General features: G+C 37.1%; 1 protein-coding gene and 1 non-coding gene across 3 annotated transcripts in view; both read right to left on the bottom strand.

Annotated features, from left to right (window-relative positions):
- Window positions 1-23,719, bottom strand: part of shroom2a (shroom family member 2a) — a 56,369-nt gene that overhangs the window by 31,355 nt on the left and 1,295 nt on the right. For both annotated transcript variants that reach the window (XM_065240451.2, XM_065240434.2), the window contains exon 2: window positions 3,931-4,079. In XM_065240451.2, coding sequence (XP_065096523.1) covers window positions 3,931-4,079 — 149 coding nt within the window. The remainder of the gene's footprint in view (window positions 1-3,930; window positions 4,080-23,719) is intronic.
- Window positions 23,464-23,535, bottom strand: trnag-ucc (transfer RNA glycine (anticodon UCC)). The gene has a single exon. It is a non-coding gene; the product is annotated as a tRNA-Gly (tRNA).

Raw genomic sequence — 23,719 nt, forward strand, 5'->3', positions numbered from 1 at the left:
TCTACCCTGGGGCACAGGACTGTGTGCCCCAAACCCTCCCACTTATGTGTGAATGATTACCATAATTAGTTCATTACTGATAATAAAGCCACATTATAGGCTACTCAGATTTACACATTCATAGTAAATTTATGTCATGATTTAGTTGACTTCAAAAGTAAAATTTTCAGCATTTTAGCTAAACAGTTATGATATTCATCACCTGATAAACGGCTATTTACAGACCTGCATTACAACAGTAAAAGTTTAATTTCAAGATTGTATGCCCCCCAAAATTTTTTTAGCACCAGTCGCCACGGATTTGAAGCAACTATCTTATGTTTTAGAAAGGGGCTATTTAGTGACTTTTGCATCTGAGCTGCTCAATTGTTCTAATGGGCTAATTTGGCAATTCATCGCTGGTACCTCATCTTTATGATGTAATAAAGTTTCAACAGCAATAAAAATTTCCTATTCAAAATAGACTATGTATTTTTAATAGTTAAATGTGGCCTCAGTTAACAAGTTTCAATTTCTTTAAATACATACAAATCCATAAAGATTTCCAACTTAATTTTTGTGATGTAAACATGCAAAGTAAATATTTGCATGCGTTGTCTCTGCTCTCCTTTGACTCATGTTAAAGCACCAGACAAATCTTTAAAAGTGTGGTCCGAGTTGCCTTATCCACAAGGACAGACTCCAAATCCCATTTTAATCACACACACTGCCCATAATCCGAAATATCTGTGTTAGATTACCTAGATGTGAAGCATTTGGGCACATTGGCACCTATAGAAACACTCAATGCAGTATCACTGTAACCACATCATTAGTGATAACATCATGTGTTATAAGCTGAATTTTAAACATACGAGTTTTGGTCAGATATGACCAAATATAAATACATAATCTAAGCATACAAATACACATGGCCTTGTTTTACAAATAACATCACGTTCTAGGTTTAGTCTGACATGTTCTAGGTGCAGGACAAACAAATCTATTCCAGCTGATAGCATGACCTCATAGTTTAAAATGATGTCATCACATGCAAAACAATAGCACTGCCCCCACACACACACAGGACCACATCTTAACAACTTCCTATTTCCTTTAAAATGAAAATTCCCACATGCAGGCCTTCAGGCAAAGGACAGTATTTCTTTAGAACACTGCGTTCTATTAGAATTCACACGTCACTTTCAGCTCTTTCATAGTGATTCGAATGAAGGCATATGGTGGGCGCTAGATTTGCCAGGGTTGTTTTGGTTTACACAACCCAGTGATCAGTCTTTGTGAGAGCACTAACCACACTGACATTCATCTGACAAATGTGTATTGCAATTATACAGGTTTATGACAACAGGACCCGCCTCAACAGGTTTTTAAAGCAACATAAGGGTGAGGGCGGAGTGCACCAACATTTGTAAACTACATATATAGGTCAAATACTGAACATATATTTGAATTAAGGATAAGCGTACGTTTTAAAGACCAGAACGACAAACATTTAAGGTTTTGTGTTTTACTGCTGTATTAAAACTCAGACTTTGGCGGACACCTTGTGTTATTTGCATTAGTCTGCATGCCCCACCCTCCAACGTGGTGAAATAATGACCTGCTATCTGCTCGATGTGTACCAAAACAGACTCAGTCATGCCTTGTGGTCCCCTTAAATTATCAGCTATAGGCAGAAATTTGTCCATAATACGGGATAATCACCTCTGCGAATAATAAATAGGCCTACTTTAAAATAGAGGATTTAGGTTATTTAGGTTATTTTGAAATAAAAAAATGAGTTCCTGAATTCTTTCTCGCTTAACACATCGTAATGTTAAAACTGCAGAGGGTGTGAGTAATTACTTGTCTATTCAACAATGTTAATCATTTATCCCGATTGCCTAACCTAACCACATTCGTTTCAATGTTGGGGATATGAAACCGTTGACTCAGCCCTCAGTTTTGATGTCACCGTACACAACCCCCAGTTCTCCCACATGTACAATAAACATTACTCAAGAGATAAACACACAGACAAGCCAATGTCATTGAAGAGAAACATAAAGTGAATTTAATCTAGGAATTTAGTTTTAAACAATACTCACTTTCAGTTATTTTTTACATAAATGTTCGAGTCACTGTAATATAGAGCTGAAACCAGCACGGTAGCAATGGCTTTGTGCAATAGATAAACAGAGGCAGTTTTTCTCTCTGGATGACATTGTTTGTTTAGGAGTTATGCTGTAATGCGACCAAACACACACTTAGATTTCCCAGACAAGCCAAGCTGAGACAAAGGGGTCAGTGTTTGGCATACAAAGACGAGGACTAACCAGCCTGTCCCTCTTCAACTGCAATGAGCCAATGTGATGCTCGTTTTACTGAAAGATATAAACTCTTTTACAATGTACATGAGATATGTGTGTAGAGATATTGGTATGAAAAACAGTCTGCCGTTTATGATTACATGAATAAAAGTGTGGTCTCCATTGTTGTAAGAGCTGTAAATATTTGCATACATTGCTTTAAAGGTGAAAAACACTCACATTTGTGTTCTCCTCTAAAATAAAGTTAGTGTAGAACAAAAGTTGTCATTAGGTAACAATCCGCCCGTGTGAATCAGGATCAGATCACTTCATTTGCATCACAGAGCTGACACACACTTTCTACGTGCATCATGCATTGTCTAGCTGTGATCTGAACTTCCAGCCTGTATTCAAATTTACTTCACCACACAGAAACTTCAGAGGTGGACATTAGTGAAACACTGTGGCTGGTCCTTAATGCCAGCATTTGATACAAGGGCGCAAATTTGGTTTAAACATTGGGGGGTTGAAATGTCAACGGTACATACATACAGTATGCTTTCTTGAATCACTGTATGGATTTGGAGTTGAGGTTGTATAAGTTTCATTATCATCCCCCCAAAAATTACTCCCCAGACTATATATCTGGGGAACTAGGATCTATTGTAAATAACTTTATTAATCCCATAAGTATGGCTTTACAGAATCCCTTAGCACTTTCACTTTCCACACAGTAGTACTGTCTGTTCTGAATGGCACTTTCTGCCTTTGTGTATGATTAGAATAACATTTTCATGAGAACATATGCAAATATTTGCATATTTCCATCGTATTTGCAAATGCTTTATAGTTCTTTGTCCGCAGTTCTTTGGTAGGAATTTATTTTTAACAAAATTCGATTTTATAAATCCTTATTTCACATAAGGTCTGCTTAAAACTAGCTGGGCATGTTTCATATTTATATATGTAAAATGTGTAGCATTATGTAATGTTCAATATGTACATTTTATAACGCCGTGGCCGTGACATTCTATTTCTCTGAAAAAGCTCACCTGACTTGACATTTTCATTTGAGAGAAATAACATTTAAAATGGAAACTTATTTTCATTTCAAGTTGTATCTCTCAACCTGACTATGTTCGCTGGGAAGCGATTCAGGAAATGATCTGGCAGAACTGGACTATCAAGCATTCAACGGCCCCCTCAGCATCAGCTGATCTAGTGATGCAATAGCTAGACACCAATCCCCAACGGCTTCTGTTGCTCTCTACCAAAAGCGGTTTCTCTGAAGGCAAGATCAAAATCTAATTGAATGTGAAACTGCAGTGTGCAAGCTTAGAATAAACATTAAAGATTTATGGTATCGGCAAACGGTTTTATCCAAAGTGACTTACAAGTGGATTACAAGTACAAGGTATACATTTTATCAGTATGTGTGTTTTCTAGACTTGAACCCATGGTCTTTTGTGCACTAATGTAATGTTCTAGCAACTAAGCTACAGGAACACAGACAATAATAAACATAACAGTATGATCCATTAGTGTGGAGGCTAGTACAGTGATAGTCATCGTTCTTGGTGTAAACCATTGTGTTTTCCAGTGAGCCAATCAAAAAAAGTGCTGTGTGTTTTTGTTAAGTTACCTTTTCACCACCAGGCTAAGAGTTTTGTGGGACCCCTTGACTAGGCAAATGGCTTCTTGTCTATAGCCGGTAAGAGGATAGTTGTTGATGTCGACAAGTTCGTCGCCAACCTGCAGTCGTGCAGCAGCGGCCTTACTGCCCTCTTCTACCTGCAGCACAGACAAAATACAGTTAGGCTCCATTTTAGCCCCATTTATGACAATGTATCAACTACAAAACAAGTTTTCGACATCTAACCAACATTGAAAATAACTTTTGTCACGCGTGCTTGAACAAGCATGCACCTTTTCTGATAAAGTATTCTATAAATGTTTTAAAGGGGACATTTCAGAAGACTTTTTGGTTACACTTTACTAAAAGTGGTGTTTTAAAGACTGACATGACACCTTCATAATCATGACATGACATGTGTCATGAACATGAAGGAGATTTTATGCACATTTATGACAACTGTCATTAAGTGTCATTTGATCAATTGTGTCATTTTTATGCAAAGATGACATTTATTTGAGATGTCTTTGTTACGACAACTTGACATAAACCAATACATCATAATGTGTCATAAATCTGACATAGCAGCATAATTATCAAACTACCTAGCTTCATGGGTTAACATTACATTAAACTATCATTTAAATGTCATTAAGTGTTAATACTAATACTAATACTATATAAGATTATGCTTAACTTTATGTATGTGCACAATACATAAAAAACTGGCAACTAACAGAGCTTGTTTTTCCTTACACAGAGGGTTCTGAAATGTTCTGACATAGAAGAATAAACTAACTAAACATTGAATTAAATTAAATTAATTAATTTAATGCAATTAACTGTTTTTCCAGTGATATGGACCCAACGCTGCATGGCTTAACTCATTATTGTACTGTTTTCATTGAATTATAGGTGAATCGGTCTCCAAATGCAATAAAATATAATTGTATCAATTTTAATAATAATAATAATAATAATAATAATAATAATAATTATTATTATTATTATTATTATAATAATTATTATTATCATTTTTATTGGATAATTTATTTTATTTCTTAAACACATAAAGGAAACTAAAAAAAAACATTATGAACTTAAAAATATTCATGATGCGGTTATAAAACAGTTTGACAGAGTATTAACCCTTAATGACATTTCAATGACAAGTTATATTTGTACCACTGTAGTTGAGGTCAAGAAAAATATTTATGATGCTGTTATAAAACTATATGACAGAGTATTAAAACTTAATTACATTTTAATGACAAATTTGTGAAATGCAAACACTGACTGTCATAATGGTGGTTTGTTGAAATTGAAACTCAATTGTAGTGTCAATTATTTCTCTCTCTCTCTCTTTCTTTCTCCGCACTTAATAGCAGTGCCGTGGTTGGATAGTGCAGATTAATGGGCGGTATTATTATAATAAGATCCCCATTTGACATCACAAGGGGAGTCAAATTTCAATTACCTATTTTTTCACATGGTTTACCAAAACTATGTTGCTGAGTTGTTCTTTTTTTACATTTTCTCAGTCAATAGAAGCACTGGGGTTCCAATTATAGCCCTTAAACATGGAAAAAGTCAGATTTTTGTAATATATACCTTGAACTTAAATCTAAACTTTATTCAAATTTAGTGCACTGCAGATAATTTCCTAAACAACACACTGAGCACATTTTTTGCTGTGTAAGCTTTATCACTTAATGACCAAATGAGAAACGCATGTTCACCTTTGATGGTCAACATCTCTCAACATAAGCAATTTTAACTCCACAGCTGAGCTGGAACCAAGTTAATATTACATATTCTGACATAAAGAGCACATTTCAGGAAGCCTATGGCAAAAATGGGTTTAATGCAATGCAAGGCAAAGCAAATTCTAGACATGATATGTAAGCTTTTGGCTCAAAGATGATCAAGTCTGCTCATTATTTACTTTGCAAGTATGTACATAAGTCACAACCTGGTCTTTTATGGGAGATAACATTTATATTTATGATCAGTTAGCCAATACAAATGCAACTTCTTCAGATCAGTATCAACCTACATAGACAGACAACCTTGAGTGATTACCACAGCATTCTTGTATCCAAGCTTTATCACCAGCTGTGGTAAGATCCAAAAACTGAGCCTACAATAAACCTTTTCTTTGTGTATACGTGCCTTGCAAAGAATGTCCAAATGCGTCTATTTTAGTTACTCCTTTGTTGTATGCATTCTTTCTTGCGTTTATTATTTCAAAATCAGCAGGACTTTGCGACATCCGGACTCAATGACCCCCCTTGGAGTTTATAAAACAAGGAAAACTGTAAAAAGGCCAAAATAAGAAGCACTTACAATAACCTCAATAGTTAATGTAAAACATGCTCACCCCCCTCTGGCATTTCGCATCATACTGCGAGAATAAATGACTTGAACAATGGAAATGTTCACTGGAATGGCAATGGACCTACATAAGCATACCAGACCCTGCCAGAGCATGAGGAACTGAGTAGGGTTTAAGGCTAATTAATGGGAATTGAGGTAAAGATGAAAAGTTTGAATACCTACCAAAGTATTATCTTAGAGTACTACATAAATCCAATGGCCACAACCATAGCTTTTTAGCATTTACGGATTTGGCAGATACTTTTATCCACAGCAACCTCAAGATAGTGTAAAGAAAATGCAGTGCGTGGTCATAACAAGAGCCAGTTGTGATCGCCATAGAAACCGGAGGCAGGCTGAAACTGCACTCGAGCTTTAGCGCGGTAGCGCTTGCGGCCGTTCTCCGATCGACTCGGGTTTTACACAAAATATTAATCACTTGGGACCCGAAGTAATTAAACTAGGACCGACCCCGACGCGACTGACCATTTAAAATATAAACCTGAACCGCACGGTCTCGGGTATTCCGTGAAGACCTCTAATGGTAAAACTCTGCTCAAGTTCAGACACATGGAAGGATACAATGTGACACTTGATCGCGTCGCACCGACCCAATTTATTGAGAAACAGAAAGCACGTGAACGCTCACTGGGAGAGACACGTCGTGCTCGCACGCAAAATGAAGCCAACTTGATGTGTTGAAGGCTCAGAGCATGTAATAAAACGTATTCTTAAAATACACATTTCTGTTTTAATAAATGCTCATAGTAAATCATAGCATGTTGCCTAAAACATAAGATAGGTAAAAAAATAATCAGGGATACATTTGCGACCCATTAAAAATTAGGGTCGCAACAGCATTTCAAAAGGTTGCATATGCGACCAAAATGGTCGCAGTGTAGTTCCCTGGCCATTCCAGCATTTACAGCTATATTCATGGGGAGAACAAAGTTAATCCATACACAAGTTTTATTCAGACAAGTTGATCCATACACAGGTTGGGGGAGAGACAATTTGGCATCTCCAATCTGCCTAACTTGCATGTTTTTGGCTTGTGGAAGGAAACCGAAGTAAAGCCAAGCTGACACAGGGAGAACATGCAAACTCCACACAGAAAGGCCACCTGCCCTAGCCGGGGCTTGAACCAGGGATCTTCTTGCTGTGAGGCAACAGTGCTACCCACTGAGCCACCGTGCTGCCCATTTCAGCTTTTTTGTGGTATTTTTGAAGAAACCTACCCATATTTGAGAAGTTATAAAAAGAAGAAAACTTGAAGATAGGATGAAACCTTTTTCCCATTTTGTTTGTTTAAAAGCAGAGGCTCCCTTTTTATTTTAAATATATTTGTGTGTTTAAATATTTATGGAAGAACATTTTCCTGAAAGACATTTTGTGAAACTTGCAACTTGCGGGCAACAATGCTGGCAGGCAACTTTTTTTAAAAAGGTTTGAGGGGAATGAGTTTGGTCTGGTAGGGCTGGGAAAAAAATCGATTTGATTTTAAAATCGAGTTGGCAGGTCAAATCGATTCATATTTTAAAAAAATCGATTTTTTTAGATTTTTTTCTCCCCCTCTGCAGTATAGAGCAGTACATACAGTGTTTCCCAAACATAGGCTCTACTGGGCATTCCGCCCAGGTAAAATGGACCCGCCCAGGGAAAAAAATCACTTTACGAATTTCCGTATTTTCTGAACTCGACTGGATGACCCGTGTTTTGTTGAGAGAGCCCGTGAAGATGCACGCGTCATAAACTCATTATCCAGCGCATCATAAACTCATCATCCAGCGCGGCAAACTGGATCAACTGCAGCACATAGACATACTGAGGTAACTGAGCAGCCAGGGAACTACACTGCGACCAAAATGGTCGCATATGCTTATGTGCATATGTGTTTATAGCATCCAAGTTGGCTTCATTTTGCGTGCAAGCACGTTGTGTCTCTCCCGTTGAGTGTCCGTTCACGTGCTCTTCGTTTCTCAATGAATTGGGTGCGACGCGAAGCAAGCTCAGTGTCACATTGTATCCTTTATGTTTCTGAACTTGAGCAGAGTTTTACCATTAGAGGTCTTTCTTCCCTGAGAGGACCCGTACGGTTCCGGGTTTATATTAGAAATGGTCAGTCTGGTCCGGGTCGGTCCTAGTTTATAACGTTGAGTCCCAAGTATGATTAATATTGTGTGTAAAACCCGATTCGACCGGAGAACTGCCGTGAGCGCTACCTAAAGCTCGAGTGAAGTTTCAGCGTGCCTCCGGTTTCTATGGTGATGACAACTGGCTCTTGTTGCGCCCACGCACTGCATTTTCTTTAATCCATTTTTTTATAATCTAATCTATACTATTAATAGACCATATCTTTTCTAAAATCTAAAAAGTTTGCACAGAGATTGTAGCAAAAAGCAGTGCTAATGTCAAGCCCATTGCACTGAACGAGCAAAGCTAAAGCTGACTCAGGATATAAAAAAACGCTAAGCTGTAATGTAAAGTCTGTCATCAGGACAGCAAGTAAACTTTTAAATCTGAAATAATGAGTGGATTAAGCTTTTTTAATCGGCAAAAGAGAAATAGAAAGCAGAAGCAGTAAAAGTGCCTATCTCTAGAAATTATTACCATTATAACATCAGTCACATTTATAATCTATAGACCTGAGTTTGAGTTTGATAAAAGGGGTCGTCAAATTGCTTCATATACCAGTGCAAAAACAGAAAGTGTTTTCGTGGTGCTTTGACAAACAGTGTCAGCTTTGTTCATGACAAAGAAAGTTTGGGGTGGTTAGATTAATGAACTATAATGTGAAATTAATATTAATGTTCAATAATTCAAAGTATTGTGTTGTGTCACACATTATTAGTTCTGTGTCACATGTATAGTAGACCATTTTTTGTCGGTGGATTATAATGATTGCCCTTTTAACCAGCTACCACCACAAGTAAATTTCAGATCTGTGGGAAACACTGACATACATTTTGCATTCGCCAATCTTCATTCCTTCCCAATTTTTTGTTGATGCATTTTAATTAAATATAATAAATATATATTTTAAAAATATATACAGTTTGCAATTATTTTGTTTTAAATGGGGTCGGGGAAAAAAATCGATTCGAATCGTAAATCGAGTTTTTTATAAAAAAATCTCAGATTTTTTTATGGGGACGAATCGCCCAGCCCTATGGTCTGGATCAGGGGTCTCCAACCTTTTTGTGAGCAAAGGGTTACCACAATGGATAAAACAATCTGGAAGCTACTTCTGATATAATCTACTCAAAACTTTAGGATTTTATTTTATTTTACTTGTTGATATGTTTTATCATTGTTTAAAATGTTAAAAAACATAAAAGAAGCCAAGCTCATATAAAATATATGTAATAAATAATTAGTGCAAATGCCAAGCGTGTGTGCTTCTTAAAAAATAAGAGTAAAACAGCAATGAAACAGTCACATTTTTATTTTGTGGTTGGGATTTTGGACTTAAAACGTATAGTTCACACATTTACTCACCCTTAAGTCATTACAAACCTGTACAAACTTTTTTTGCTGAACACAAAGGAAGAATTGTAATCAAGCAGAAAACAGGAGCACCATTGACTTCCATAGTAAAGGAAAGATGTAGTCTTGTAACAGTTTGGTAACAAACACTGCTCAAAATATCTTCCTTTGTGTTCAGCAGAACAAAGACATGTTTACAGGTTTGGAACATGAGGCAGAATATAAATCACGACAAAATTATAATTTTTGGGTGAATTATCCCTTTAAACCTCCAACATCCACATGAGCAACAAGGCTCAATGTGTCATAACTAAGCACACATGGTTCCCCAAGGCTCCAACAACCAGGTTAAATTTCCAAATTATTTTCAAGAGCCTGAAATGAGTGTTTACCTTACCATGACCTTGCAATTGCTCAGAATCTCAGCATGGGGTCTAAGGTGTGGGGTGGGTGAGGGAAGAATGTGGCACTGAGGAATGTAGGAGTTCTGCTGACTGGTGTCCTGTGTCCTATGCTGACAGAACACCAGGCTTTATAGCTACTGGCTATCCTGCTGAGCTCTATGCCCACACAATAGGGTGCTTGTCATAAATTTAGCAGAGTACCAAAAGTACAAATGTTCATAAAAAAGACATCACCTCACCGCAATTGTGCCATTGTCAGATTTTGACAATGGGAGTTTGTATAATACATGCTGTGAACAGGACTTGGCTTGTACAAGAACCATAATATGACTAAGGGATTTGTGTTTACCTTAAAGCACCAAAGAATGTGATTCAACACCAGCTATAACACAAGTGCAGCTAACCTTGGAAGAACATTGTATTTTAGTACGAACAACAGAGCATGAACATCAACATCATGATTAACATCAGGAATGAATTCCCCTTGAACATCTGAATTCCTGCCCCCTTAAGGCACTAGAGTAAAGACTGAATAAATAAAAAAATTATGCTGCTATCATATTTCATATATCAAGAGGCCTACCACAGAAAAGTCTTAAAATTACTACAGTCTTGCCTTAAACTATAAACTGTTTCATAGCAATAAAAAACACTCCATGGTGAAAGCCCACTTATATAAAACACCATAATCTGTACTTAAAACTAGCTGTCTGAATGATACCGACATTTGTAATATTATTTCAAATACTTTTGCTTCTCATCAACTGTTGTAATGAAACAATTAATTCCAGAGGTTGGTTTGGATCAAGGCTTAAAGCGCTTTAAACATTAATTTATCAATAGAAGGAAATGAACAAAGTTTCTCAAAAAAACAGCTGTTCACTGTTGTGCTCTTTTCCTTCCACACCACAAGTGAGTTCATTTCCAAGGTCAGCCTACACAAAAAACATTATTTTAACACCAGGATTTAGAGCAGTCTAAACGTGTATGTGTGTGTGTGTGTGTGTGTGTGTGTGTGTGTGTGTGTGTGTGTGTGTGTGTGTGTGTGTATTTGCATCGAGCTTGAAAAAAATGAGAACAAAGGTCATACTTTGCATACTTTAGTTTAGGGCACACTCAGGAGCATAGCCAGAACGTTTTTCAGGGGTGGCCAGGTAAGACCCAGTTATTTTATTCGAGTGGCCAAAGAAAAATCACTACAGACATAATTTCTGTAAAATGTACAGAATTTGTAAATCAAAAACGTATAAACAAAGGATTTAAGTTGCAATAGAAAAGAAGGTAAATATATGCTGACAATTTCAGCATAAAATTGCTGGTAGCTCATCTTTCACGAAAATTTAATGTCTAAGTCTAGGTAAATGACACTTTTATTGACCTGGGGCCGTATTCACAAAGCATTTTATCTTACCACTAAGAGTACTCCTTAATCGCACTAAAAGATTTTAGCTAGGAGTTTTCTCTTAAAAGTTATTCACAACGCCTTTCAGACCTACTTTTAGTAAGGGAAAATGATAACTCCTAAACTAAGAGTGAGTCTTCGTTGCTACGTATGACGTCAATTCTCATGCACGAGCTGCCTCGCAATGACCACGGTGATTGGTTGTTAGATGACAGCTGTCATGCGTAACATAACACAGATGCACCAAATCATGGAATTACAACATTGAAATATGTCTGTGTCCTACACAAAATAATAATAGTAATGCCATCAAAATGCATATATTAAAGAAAAGTCGTGAAATTAAATTAAATCAAGGTAGCCTAATACCCAAATGAAAATAATTAAAAAAGTCATTACATTAACACTTGCTTGATTAATTGACATCATATTAGCCTAAATAGACTACTTAAAGCAAGTAAATGTTGCCCATATTGAAGAATCCTAATGTAATAAATAAATGACGGTGGATTATGAACTCGCCAAAACGGAAAAGAAAGCCCAACTGGATGCAGGATCAGTTACTGCTGCTGTTCCAGTTGGTGCTGGAAAAAAGAAACGTAATAAAAGGGAAATTCGGCACTGAGATATCAAGCAAAACTAAGCGTGAGACATGCGAGACAATGACGCGCGGGTCAATGTACAAAACAACCGGCACCCGACCAACGTTTTCAACTAACCCGCCCGCAAGTCGGACCGCAAAAAATCCGCGGGTGACCTCAGGCATCCGCTCATTTCGGATCAACCCGCGCATTACTGATGGGAGAGGATTTGTTGCAGATGAATGCAGCATTCCCGTGTTGCGGACCCCGGACGACTGCGAGAGGCGGTGGTATGCATTACAATCGCAGTAGAGGGTTGAGATTGCAGTCTTTAAACAGATATGCCTATAATATTAAATATTTAATTTCATTATTGTTTCATGTAATTCAAAAAAACTTCCTGCTTGCCATGAATGTAATGAATTATGAAACAAATGTTATAAACAATATGCTTACATTAAAGTGTGCTTTAAAGTATGTGCAATGCTTTTGAGTTGGTGAAACTGTCCATGTTAAGGAGGATCAGCACCTAAGACATTTTAAGATCCTTTGTGAATAGGTCTTAGTGAGTTAGGGGTCCTCTCGACTTCTTTTAAGCTGTCCCAGACTTAGGTGCTACTTTTAGGGCTAAAATGCTTTGTGAATTACTCTTAGTGAAAAAAATTAGGAGTCCTAAATTTAGGAGTGACACGCCCAGGATTTTTAGGAGTTGCTCCTAAATTCGCCAGTTAGGAGCTACTTTTAGCCTTAAAATTCTTTGTGAATACGGCCCCTGATCATCACCTGGCTGGCAATAAACTTCCACTGACTAGATAAAACACTTAACAATCAAAAATATACTACTCCTCCTAGACTAGTTGAAATGTGCTGATCAGCTCTAACGTCACCCGAACCCGCTGTTATACTAAATCATCCACACGACAAAGAACCAAACCTATGATTTTCTCTAATATATCGGCACCCGAACCCCCCCCCCCCAAACCAATAGTCTCATTACCTGCATTGTGACTGACTGACATCATAATTATATATTAACATGTCACAAGTTAGTATGGTGCTTTTAAATGAACTAGGGGTGCACCTATTTCAACCGAAAATGGCATTATCGGTTTCGGGCCGAAATAAAAAATCCAGCCGAAAATGTCAACCGAAAATGCATGTCAACCGTGCCCTCCTATCGGTGCGCTAGTGCTTGGGTTTCACTCATGGTGATCAGTCGTCACCCACCCCTCTCCTTCGTGCTCAAGCAGGTTTCACTCACGGTCGAGCTGTTTGCACGCGTCTGCATAGATTAAGCATGTTTTGATGTGTAAACTTTAGAGAGAGTCGCGCAAATGTGTCTCATAATGTAATCCATTCACATACATTTGGCGAATAAAGCAATGAAAAATAACGTAACGTTTTTATCTGGAGCGACTGTTGCGCTGTTTGGGATTCACCCTCCGTCTCGGTGTGTGCGCGCGTGTTTAAGTGCCCTCAATAGTGCATATACGAGAGAGACGCGTTTAAAAAAACAAAACAAGCGAACATAAAATCTCTCTGTTATTGACAGGGAACATATAAACAAAATTATCTCCACAGTATCTTTTTCTAATAAAACATTTGTTTATGTCTTAAGTTTATGTATAGATTACAGTCAGAAACCAGTATGTGCTTAAAGATTTACCTACTTGACAAAGAGACAAATAGCTCTAAAAATAATAATATATTTAATTTATACAATAAAGACAGTGTTATGATTCATTTAATTTGATTTCTGTACCTAATGCTAATTTTAGACCTTATTAAAGAGCCAGTAAGATGACAATTTTAAGCATCCTATCACTTATAATAAGTCCCGGACAACAGGTTTAAATGCATGCAAGGTCAAAAAACACTGTAATTTTCTCAAAATATAAATTTAAAATTACCCCATTTCTCAGAGATCCCCAAACGATTCGTGTGAAGCCGTTCAACGACTCAGTCTGCCTAAACCCCACCTTTCAGTAGCCTACTCTGCTCTGATTGGTAAACTGACAGAGTGTCTTAGTTTGCACAGATCACAGATCAGTCGTGCAGACCACAGATCAGTGGCACAGACCAACAATAGTGCAACATGTATTGACCTGGTGCTAACATGATTTACTGAGAAGACATTGTCAACATTAATACACATCATTCATCATTATTCCAAGCAATAAAAACGACGATTGAAATTAACATTTTACACTCATTAAAGCCTTTATGTAAACTAACCGGGTCATAACAAAACCGTAAGTGAGCATGCGTTAGCCGTTTGCTAACGTGACTTTCTGACAGTAAATGTACAGTTTAAACAAAGACATCATTCATCCTTAATCCAAGCAATACAAACGATGATCGAAACTAACAATTTTACACTCATTTAAGCATTTATGTAAACTAACCGGGTCATAGCAAAACCGCTTGCTATCTTGACTCTGACAGTATATAAGTTAGAGTTATAACAACGATATCATTCATCATTAATCCAAGCAATGAAAACGACTATAGACATTTTACACTCATTTAGGCAAGTATGTAGCTATAATCATACTTACAGGTTGTGGTTAGGAGACGCATGTTGTTCCAAATAAAGTGGGTACTGAACCATCTCATTGCCAAACGTCTTAATCCCTCCGTTAAAAATTAATTTTAAGCAGTGATTCTTCACAGCAAGACACGTTTAGTATATCCCTCCTTGAAAAAGTCTCCTTTGGTAGTGAAAACAACACAAACTGAAAACACAGCTGAGCTGATGTTTACACTCACACACTTACTAGCTGTGGGCGGGTCATAGTTTTCGTTTCTCCCGGGCAAGGCTGTAGGCGGAGATTAGTATCTCATGTGACGTGGACGCGTTCGTGTGACGTGGCAAATATCAGGAAGAAGACTCACTCCCTATAACGACTCGTTTCAGCGATTCAGAGTCGACTCCCTGCTTTAGAAGCCAATAACTTTATTAATCGTGCACTTTTTGGTTCAACTACTTTACACGTTGTTTACATTGATGGACAGCTACATGACACACTGCAATAAAGGTTAGTTTCGATTTTGGATCTGTGTGGCTCTTTAATGTGCAACTTTGTTCTTTTTTATAAATGTTTGCAATTTCTTTGTTTATTAGATTTTTCCCACCCGCTTTTTGCTGCTCCAAAAAATAATCTGATCTGTGCCTCAAAAACTGTAATGTTATCTGAACTGTGAGATTTGTGACCTGTCACACTCCCCTAGTAAAGTTAGTATACATTGATAGCCATAAATTAAATTGTACTAATAATTGGCATAATAATTTCTTTCGGTGTTTCAGTTTTTGGCCTTGGTTTCCTTTTTTTTTTCGGTTTTCGGTTTCGGCCAAGAATTTTTATTTCGGTGCATCCCTAAAATGAACATTTATTTTAAGTTATTGTGGCTGTTATACATAAAGCACTTCAGATCAGTAAAATATCACATGCCCAAGACTTATAAACACGTTCAGATTTTAGTGAACGTAGATGATATTACATTGGTTGTCAATGGTTTATCGCATCCACACGCGACCCACACGCAATTAACCAGAATGTTATTTTTCATTACTTGACCCATAACATAATGTCATGTTAAAAAGTGAAAAATGATTTGTCATTTTACTGTCTGTCCGACTTTTGGCTTTACATTAAGTGACACTAAATGTCGTTTTGATAACAAACTTCATCAAATTTGAGTAATACAGAGAACTTTTCTGGCAGATTGAAAAGATTGCTAATGCCAATAATATAAAAAAATAATCAAAATATCGGCCGATATAGTGGCCTCTGAAATATAATTGTCATATCACTACTACTGGCACCTGTTTAATACTAGGTTTTGCTAATCCAACTTCCTGTTCCTAAAGGATGAAAGAAACACATGAAAGAAAACTGCCATTGTTAGTGATTTCATGAACTCTTTAAAACATTTAAGTGACATTAAATTCTGCATGACACCTACGTTGAACATGTATGGGCATGCATTGCTTGCAATCAAGCTCTTCCAAAACTACCCTAAAAGCTGCTAGAAATTCAACTCATCGCAACTCATTGCTTTGTTCTTGCCACTCCTAAAATGAAGTTATTAATTAGGGATGTACCAATACCATTGTTTTTATTTCCGATCCGATTCCAATAGCAGTGCGAGTATCAGCCGATACCGATACCTGCCGATACAATACTACTGTATTTTTCTTGAACAATTTAAAATTGCACGTGCGCACACACACAAACAATGTTAAATGTGTATAGTGCTTTCTGCTACATCTAGTATAATTTTAAATGTAAAAAACAATAATTTTAAAATGATTTACAAGTTACAAGAACATTAGTAATTATTAATCATGGTAGCTTTTAAGAGAAAATATAATAGGTATGTTTGATCAAATAATATCGATTTGTTTTCCTTAATTGCACAAAACTGTCACAGTAAAAAAGCTTTAGTGTGCTGATGGTTATTTTAGGAATTATGGGCTTGACTGGACCTTTTATGGGCTTCCTGGGTGCAGCATTGATGCCCTTGAAGCATGGGAATTCTCGCACCGCAATGGAAAGTTTATAACTGTTAAAGCACCAAAAGAATAGATGCATTGTGTGCTCAGCACATAGTGAATTGCATCCATCCAACAGCTTACTGAGAGACTTTATAAAATCAGATCTTTAAAATAGCCTACAATTAGCGTGTGTGTGAATGACAAGTTGCATCCGTCCGCTTCATCAGTGCATTAACCCAGTTGCGAATAATATACAGAGTAGGGATGCACCGATAGGATTTTTTTGGGCCGATACCGATACGGATTTAAACAGACAACTTCTGGCCGATACCGATGCCGATACGGATATTAAACACTTGTGTACAACACTATACAGTTGGTCTATTAGCTAGTTTATTTCTGCATCAAATTATTTTTACTGAACATGGATTGGATCTTATTAACATTCAACTGACCAACATAATAAGAGAGGCACAAATTAAGCTAAAACAAATATAAGAAGACAGCATGAAAACCTTCAAAGGTGGTTTTTGCTATTTAGCATTTATTTTATTAACAATATTAACTCTTTTTTTTTTTTTTTTACATATAATGGATTTCTTTATGCAGTTAATTAATAAACAATCGGTATCGGCCTTTCTCGTGCTATTGCCGATATGCCGATGGTTTCAAATTCATCAAAAATCGGCCGATAAATATCGGCGGCCGATACATTGGTGCATCACTAATACAGAGTTTCCGTGAACTTAACTTAAATATCTTTTATGTGCGTTTGTTCCTTCATATGAAGCTATTGAGTGTATAAAGAAAACTTTGAATATAGCTTGTCAAGTATAATATCAGATCAGTGCATCCCTAGTAATAGTTTTTTTTATATCCTCTCTAATAATTTTGTATGTAGACGAGGAGCTCTTCTCACAGTCAGTTTATTTTCGGGTTGGTGCATAACTGATGAATCCAACAGCAGGTAGATTTACCAGTCAGTGTTCATTAAATGGCCAGCCCTTTAGAGATTGCATTCCATGAAAAGATCGCTCAAATGAAAAACAAACACACGCAGCTTGTGAAAGGCTACACAGTGTATGCAAACAATGTAAGACTGGGTTATTGGGGTTTATTGAGACAGAGGATTTAAAATAATGCTATGAAAACCTTTGGCAAATGAAAGGTATGAGAAGTATGAGGGGAATTCTAATTAGTTCCATTTTCAGTATAAATACACTGTTTAAATAAAGCTGCTTTCAAATCTATCTTTCACCTACATTTATATCTACAATATGTACAAAAAAATTATTAGTTTATTAAAATTATTAAACTTAAGTCATTTATGACCATCTCTAGCCTGTTTTCAACCTCTCATCAAAAAGGTCTGTTTCATGCTTTACTCCTTTAAGAACGTTAGGATGTCTTCAGTGTTATCACCCACTTCTATGATTGTGTGTTTATGTCACCCAAACAACCACATAAATTACAACACTGTAAGAGATCACACTAGCCAAACATACCATACTTTGGGGGTCAAACATACTCATACTTTGGGGGTCAAACTACTCCTTCAGATCCACATGCTTCTAAAACTGCACGTCAGTGGGCCCAGCCAATGACACAATGATATGCAATTGGGTGATGTAATCTTGCTGTAGGACAATGTTTCAGCAATCTTAAACTCTACTTTTCCTGGAAAACAATTACAAAAATGTTTTTTTTTTTAAGAAGAGGAGGTCGTTTTAAGGTATGGAACTTGCAAGGTATATAGATGACACAATAGCTTAAGGGAAAGATTCCTCTTCAACACCCATTTCAATGTGACAAATCTGCACTACTAGCAACACCAAACAGAAGTCCAACCACATAGCTATGTGCTAAAATGAAACTATCACATTCCCAGCAAGTTTTGCATGGACAAGAACTACTCGAATATATTAATCTAGCTATATCCTTTTGAACGTAAGCAAAACCAAAAAATAAACTGGGTCTGACTAACAGGCCACATTTTTAAGTAGCAACCATAAAAACGTATCTTAACGACACACTGTTCATGATGAGCTAACAGTCTGCTAACAGGTTACAATGACCTCATTTAGAGGCTGTTTACACTTGGCATTAACATGCATTTTCGTCGATCGGATCACAAGTGGACAACGTTAATGCTAGGTGTAAACAGTGTTCAAAACGTTTTGAGCTCGTCCACTTTCGACCACTTTCAACCACATCCAGAGGTAGTCGAAACCACTTTCGATCGGATCGCTTTGGAGTTGCGGAACGCATACGTGGTTGAATGTGTTCGAACAGCCACACGCGACCGCCTTCTCTCCGCCTATTTATCTAATCTGAGGTATTAAACACAAGTTTTACGTCTTTTTTCGACTTCTGGCGTGAACATACAGTGAACAGCGCTATTTTTAGCCTTTCATTGATGCAACTAAAGCGGCTGATCTCCGTAGTTTAGTTTTTAAAGCGTGTGAAAGTTGCGCGATCCTATTTCATCAATTGCGCTGAAAATTCAGAGAAAGCTCTTACATACACGTGTACAAAACTCTGTGCAGCATGTTTACTTGCTAAACAAGCAGTGGACTCCGACATAATATTACTTCGCGTCCATATAAACTCATAATTACTCCCGCTAGCGTTTGAATGACAGCAGAGAGACTCGCCCACCGTCTCACAGACCACCCCCTCACAGTATTCAGGACAGATGCGGTCGAAAGTGGACAAAAAAGACGGATTTAAATACCAGGTGTAAACGTAATGTGTCTCTCTCGTCCACTTGTGATCTGATCGATGAAAACACATCTTAATACCAAGTGTAAACAGCCCCTTAGAGTCCAGGAGTTATTCAAAAAATTAGATGTGGCCAAACAAAAAAAGTCCAAGGCACAGTACAAAGTTTAAAACTTGTCCAGGTTTCACTAATCCTATACCGAAATTTATCCCAGATGCTGTATCATGCAAGTCCACAGGCTTCAGGCTGTCAAAGATAATTCACTGCATTTGGATAATCAAGCAAAGCTCCGGCATTCCTGTGCTGTTCCTGGCACTGCCAGTTTGCCTTTGGAATCTCAAAGAATGTAGTGAAACAATCTACTAAAAAACACAGAGTCGGAAAAATAAATAACTACACAGCGAAATACTGCTAATGAACTTAACAGGAGTCTGCAATCAGTCTATTATCCCTGACAAAACAACTTAATTTCATCCTTGGACTTGTGTGATAAGTCGTTGCTGTAATGTCTCTTAACCGTTGTGCCTGTTTACGCTTTCTACAACCCTAAACTGGTCTGCCTTTGTGTTTTGTTCATCAGTTCTAAAACTTTTATTGTGTTGTCTTTTGTAAAGGTGTCTGACTTTTAAAATGTGCTTAATATACATCATAGGGAACAGACAGCAAGGCCTTTTGAAGTTTTTTACACTTGTCAGCAAATAATTGTCACATCATTAACAGATGTCTATCACATGATGGATGGAGGTCTGAAGGTTTGGATAAAATCCAGACGTGAACATTAAATTTCTACTTCACAAAGGCGATTACAAACCTCCAGACTATATCACTGTAAGAATAATTATTGAACCAATTTAAAGGGATAAATTACCCAAAAATGATAATTTACTCACTTTCATGTTGTTAAAAACCTGTATAAATTTCTTTGTTCAGATTAGCATAAGGAAAGATATTTTTTGAGGAATGTTTGTAACCAAACCGATCAGAAGCCCCATTTATTTCCATAGTATTGTTTATCCTACTATAGCCTAACAAAGACATTTTTACTGGTTTGTAACAACATGAGAGTGAGTAAACGATGACAGAATGTTAATTTTTGGGTGAACTAATTAATTTAACAAATGCAAAGGACTTCTGCTTCACAGTTGAGAAGGCATAATTTTTATATTCTTATCGAAAACTTAATAATATATTCTTTTAAGTTGTGCTAGACCAGCAAATTAGTTACAACAGGCAAATGTGTCCAGAATGAAAATGGACTTCGTAATGTTGTAGGCTGACCATTGTCAGGAACATGTATAATATGAGGATCGTTCAAGTCAAACCAGGACTTTTTGTCTCTGTTGACTTGTTCTGTTTAGACTCTTGTATGTTATCTTTTACCAGCCCAAAAAAGGATACAGGTCAGTTAATGGGCAAAGCATGTACAAGGACTTTTCCAGGACGAAGTCCACTACACCTTAAATAATGTGATATTTGTGGACAACAGTCTAGCACATTGTTTATAATACAAGCCCAATCCACAGAGAAAGCTGTTGTGCTTGTCATCTCACGTTACATACAGAGCAATGATTCTTCAATGGTAAAAAATAAATAACCTCTCTGTCTATCCGGCTATCTATCAATCCATTAATCCAGTGGTTCTCAAACTTTGTCAGTGTGCGGCTCCCCTTGGGTACCATGCATTCCTTTGCGGCCCCCTCAATGAAAATTTATGACAAAAAAAACAGTTCTCAAACTTAACATTTTAATTAAACAAAACATTAAATTATACAAAGTAGTGCTGTTGGTAAGTAGCCTTATTTTTTAGATATATTAAAAGAACTCAGTCACTATTGACGGACAACTAAGCTAAAATCTCTAAAAACAGGTGCAAAGGTTAATTTACGGCAAGATAGGCCATCATATGATCCTTTTAGGAAAAACAAGAAACTTTTAAGGGCTTCAACAAGGGGGGTAAAAAGCTTCAGTACATTATTAACTGCTCTCACCAACTCTTGAAGTGTGACGGTATCTTCAGGGCACACAGAAATGTTTCCTGATGAAAAAAATTCCAAAGACATGAAAAGCCACAAATCCACTCAGCCTTGTAATCTGCAAACCATCCTTTAAAAGATGTGAGCTAACAAATCCCAGTATTTATTCCAACAAATATCTCAACTTGATATTCTAGAGCTTAGCCAAAGCAAGAATTTTACTTCCGAAAGTCACATGCGCATTTAAAGTACAGTTTAGGGGCGGTCACCAGAGTTTTTAGCACTGAAAAATTCTACCTTTTCTAAATGCTAAATGGCTATGAGCTAAATTTGCCTAAAAAAAAACTACACACAATTCACGAAAGACAGCAGCAAATTCCACACTGAAAGTAAGAGCATGCAAACTTGCCGTATTTATCCGCAAGGTCTTTCAGAGTTGATAAGTAACCAGAAAAGCACACAAAAAGTTTCGGTCACTGTTCAATAAAAGTTTTACAAGAGCCAGCAAGTGATCAAAGTATCATCCCCAAAAGCACAAAGCTACAGCACAGACTATTATTCAGAAAGACAATAATTGTAAGCAATTTTAAACATTGCCAATGCCAATTATTATTTGGCAATCTTTAGAGAAATTACATAGCATAGAGGGGCCAAATGCACCACAGCACTGCACAAATTCTTTCTATATAAGACATTTAAACAGACCATGTAGAATCAGACTTTTAATACATTAAGTTTTAAAGAGCACAAACACACCTGCACACGTCATTAATAGTGGTTTACTTCCGTGATTAAGTTAGATTGCAATCATATCAGCAGCGAACCGTGCCGCAGTCCATAAAAAAAAGTACCCCAGACTAGAGTAGTGCCAACAGACACTAGCGACGATAGTGAGACATATGGCCGTTAGCGAGTCTTTGCCCATTATAGTTTCACATTATTCTTATTATTATTCTATTATTATCATCATAGTTTCACATTAACATTCCCGCATAACCCGCACTTGCGACACCAACGTGCACAGCATGCTTTTCCTGGTATGAGGGAGCTTGAGGGCTTCCTGGCATGAGGGAGCTTGTAATGGCCGCAGGAGTTTTAAACCAGTATGTGAGTTGTTCCCACTCCCTGGCACACAAGAAAATTCAGAGCGCCTGGGCATCAATGACACACTCGGATTAAATGGCATCTTGTTTAAGAAAGTTGTGGTCGTGACAGTATTGTCAGCTGCCCTCAGAGTAAAACAACTTTGGATCCAGTGGCATGTCATAAATGAGTAAATAATGAACAAATAAATAAATGGGTAATCTTTTGTTCCACCCCCAATACTATAGTGAATCTGCGACCTGAGAGGTTGACGATAGGACAATCTCACTATAGGGCATATCATGCAAGCCTACCCCCAGAGTCCCACCCTTTTAGGCGGACTGAATTTGGTTTGCGGATCTGAACTGAAGTTAGGAAAACAGTGTTTACAATCACATCATTCCAAACAAACCAAACTCTGGTGTCGATCTCACCCGGGTGCACACCAAAATGTGCATCACACGTGATTTCAAAATACGAGCCTGAATGGCCAGAAAAGTACATGGATAAATGTCCTCTCATTACTTTAGACAGCAGAATGTCTCACAAGATAATAAACTCCTTGTATTGTCAACAAACTTTATAGGCATTTGGGAGTCAAAACCAAAGAGAAACCACTGTCTGTTCCACTCAAGTAAGATTGTACAAATTGTTGCTTTTATTGCCCATGCTTGTTTTCTCTCTCTAAATTGTGACAAAATGATCCAGACAGTTAAAGCCACAGATGAAGTGTTGTAGCTAAAGTTGAATTTTGTAAATAAAGCAGAAAGTAACAGCTTGTCACTATTCAAGGCCCATTAGTATCATTTACACATGGAAAAAACAGTCGACATATCCAATTATGTAAGACTGGTTACTCCGTGAAACTGACTTTCAGATGTCATGCAATGTGAGGGATTGAGACAACCATAAAGTAGTTTTAAGATCTGCACTATATATTAAATATTATGCTCTATGTAAAAACTTTGAACGAATCCAGGACAATAAGTCCAAAGATAGGTCTACAAAAAAAAGGTATGCGTTGGCCGGGAATCGAACCCGGGTCAACTGCTTGGAAGGCAGCTATGCTAACCACTATACCACCAACGCAATACAGCGCTTCTACGACATGAACCAGCAATGGGGGGAAAACTGTTTACCAAACAGAGAACTAATATAACAGATACTACAATCCTGATTACTTCAGTGCGAATAGCAAACATGAGAATTTAAGTATCAGTATTGAAATTTAAATATTGGAAATTAGTACAGTGGTCATGCAATACAATGTGAT

The sequence above is a fragment of the Paramisgurnus dabryanus genome, chromosome 7, assembly GCF_030506205.2.
Source record: "Paramisgurnus dabryanus chromosome 7, PD_genome_1.1, whole genome shotgun sequence".
Taxonomy (NCBI): domain Eukaryota; kingdom Metazoa; phylum Chordata; class Actinopteri; order Cypriniformes; family Cobitidae; genus Paramisgurnus; species Paramisgurnus dabryanus.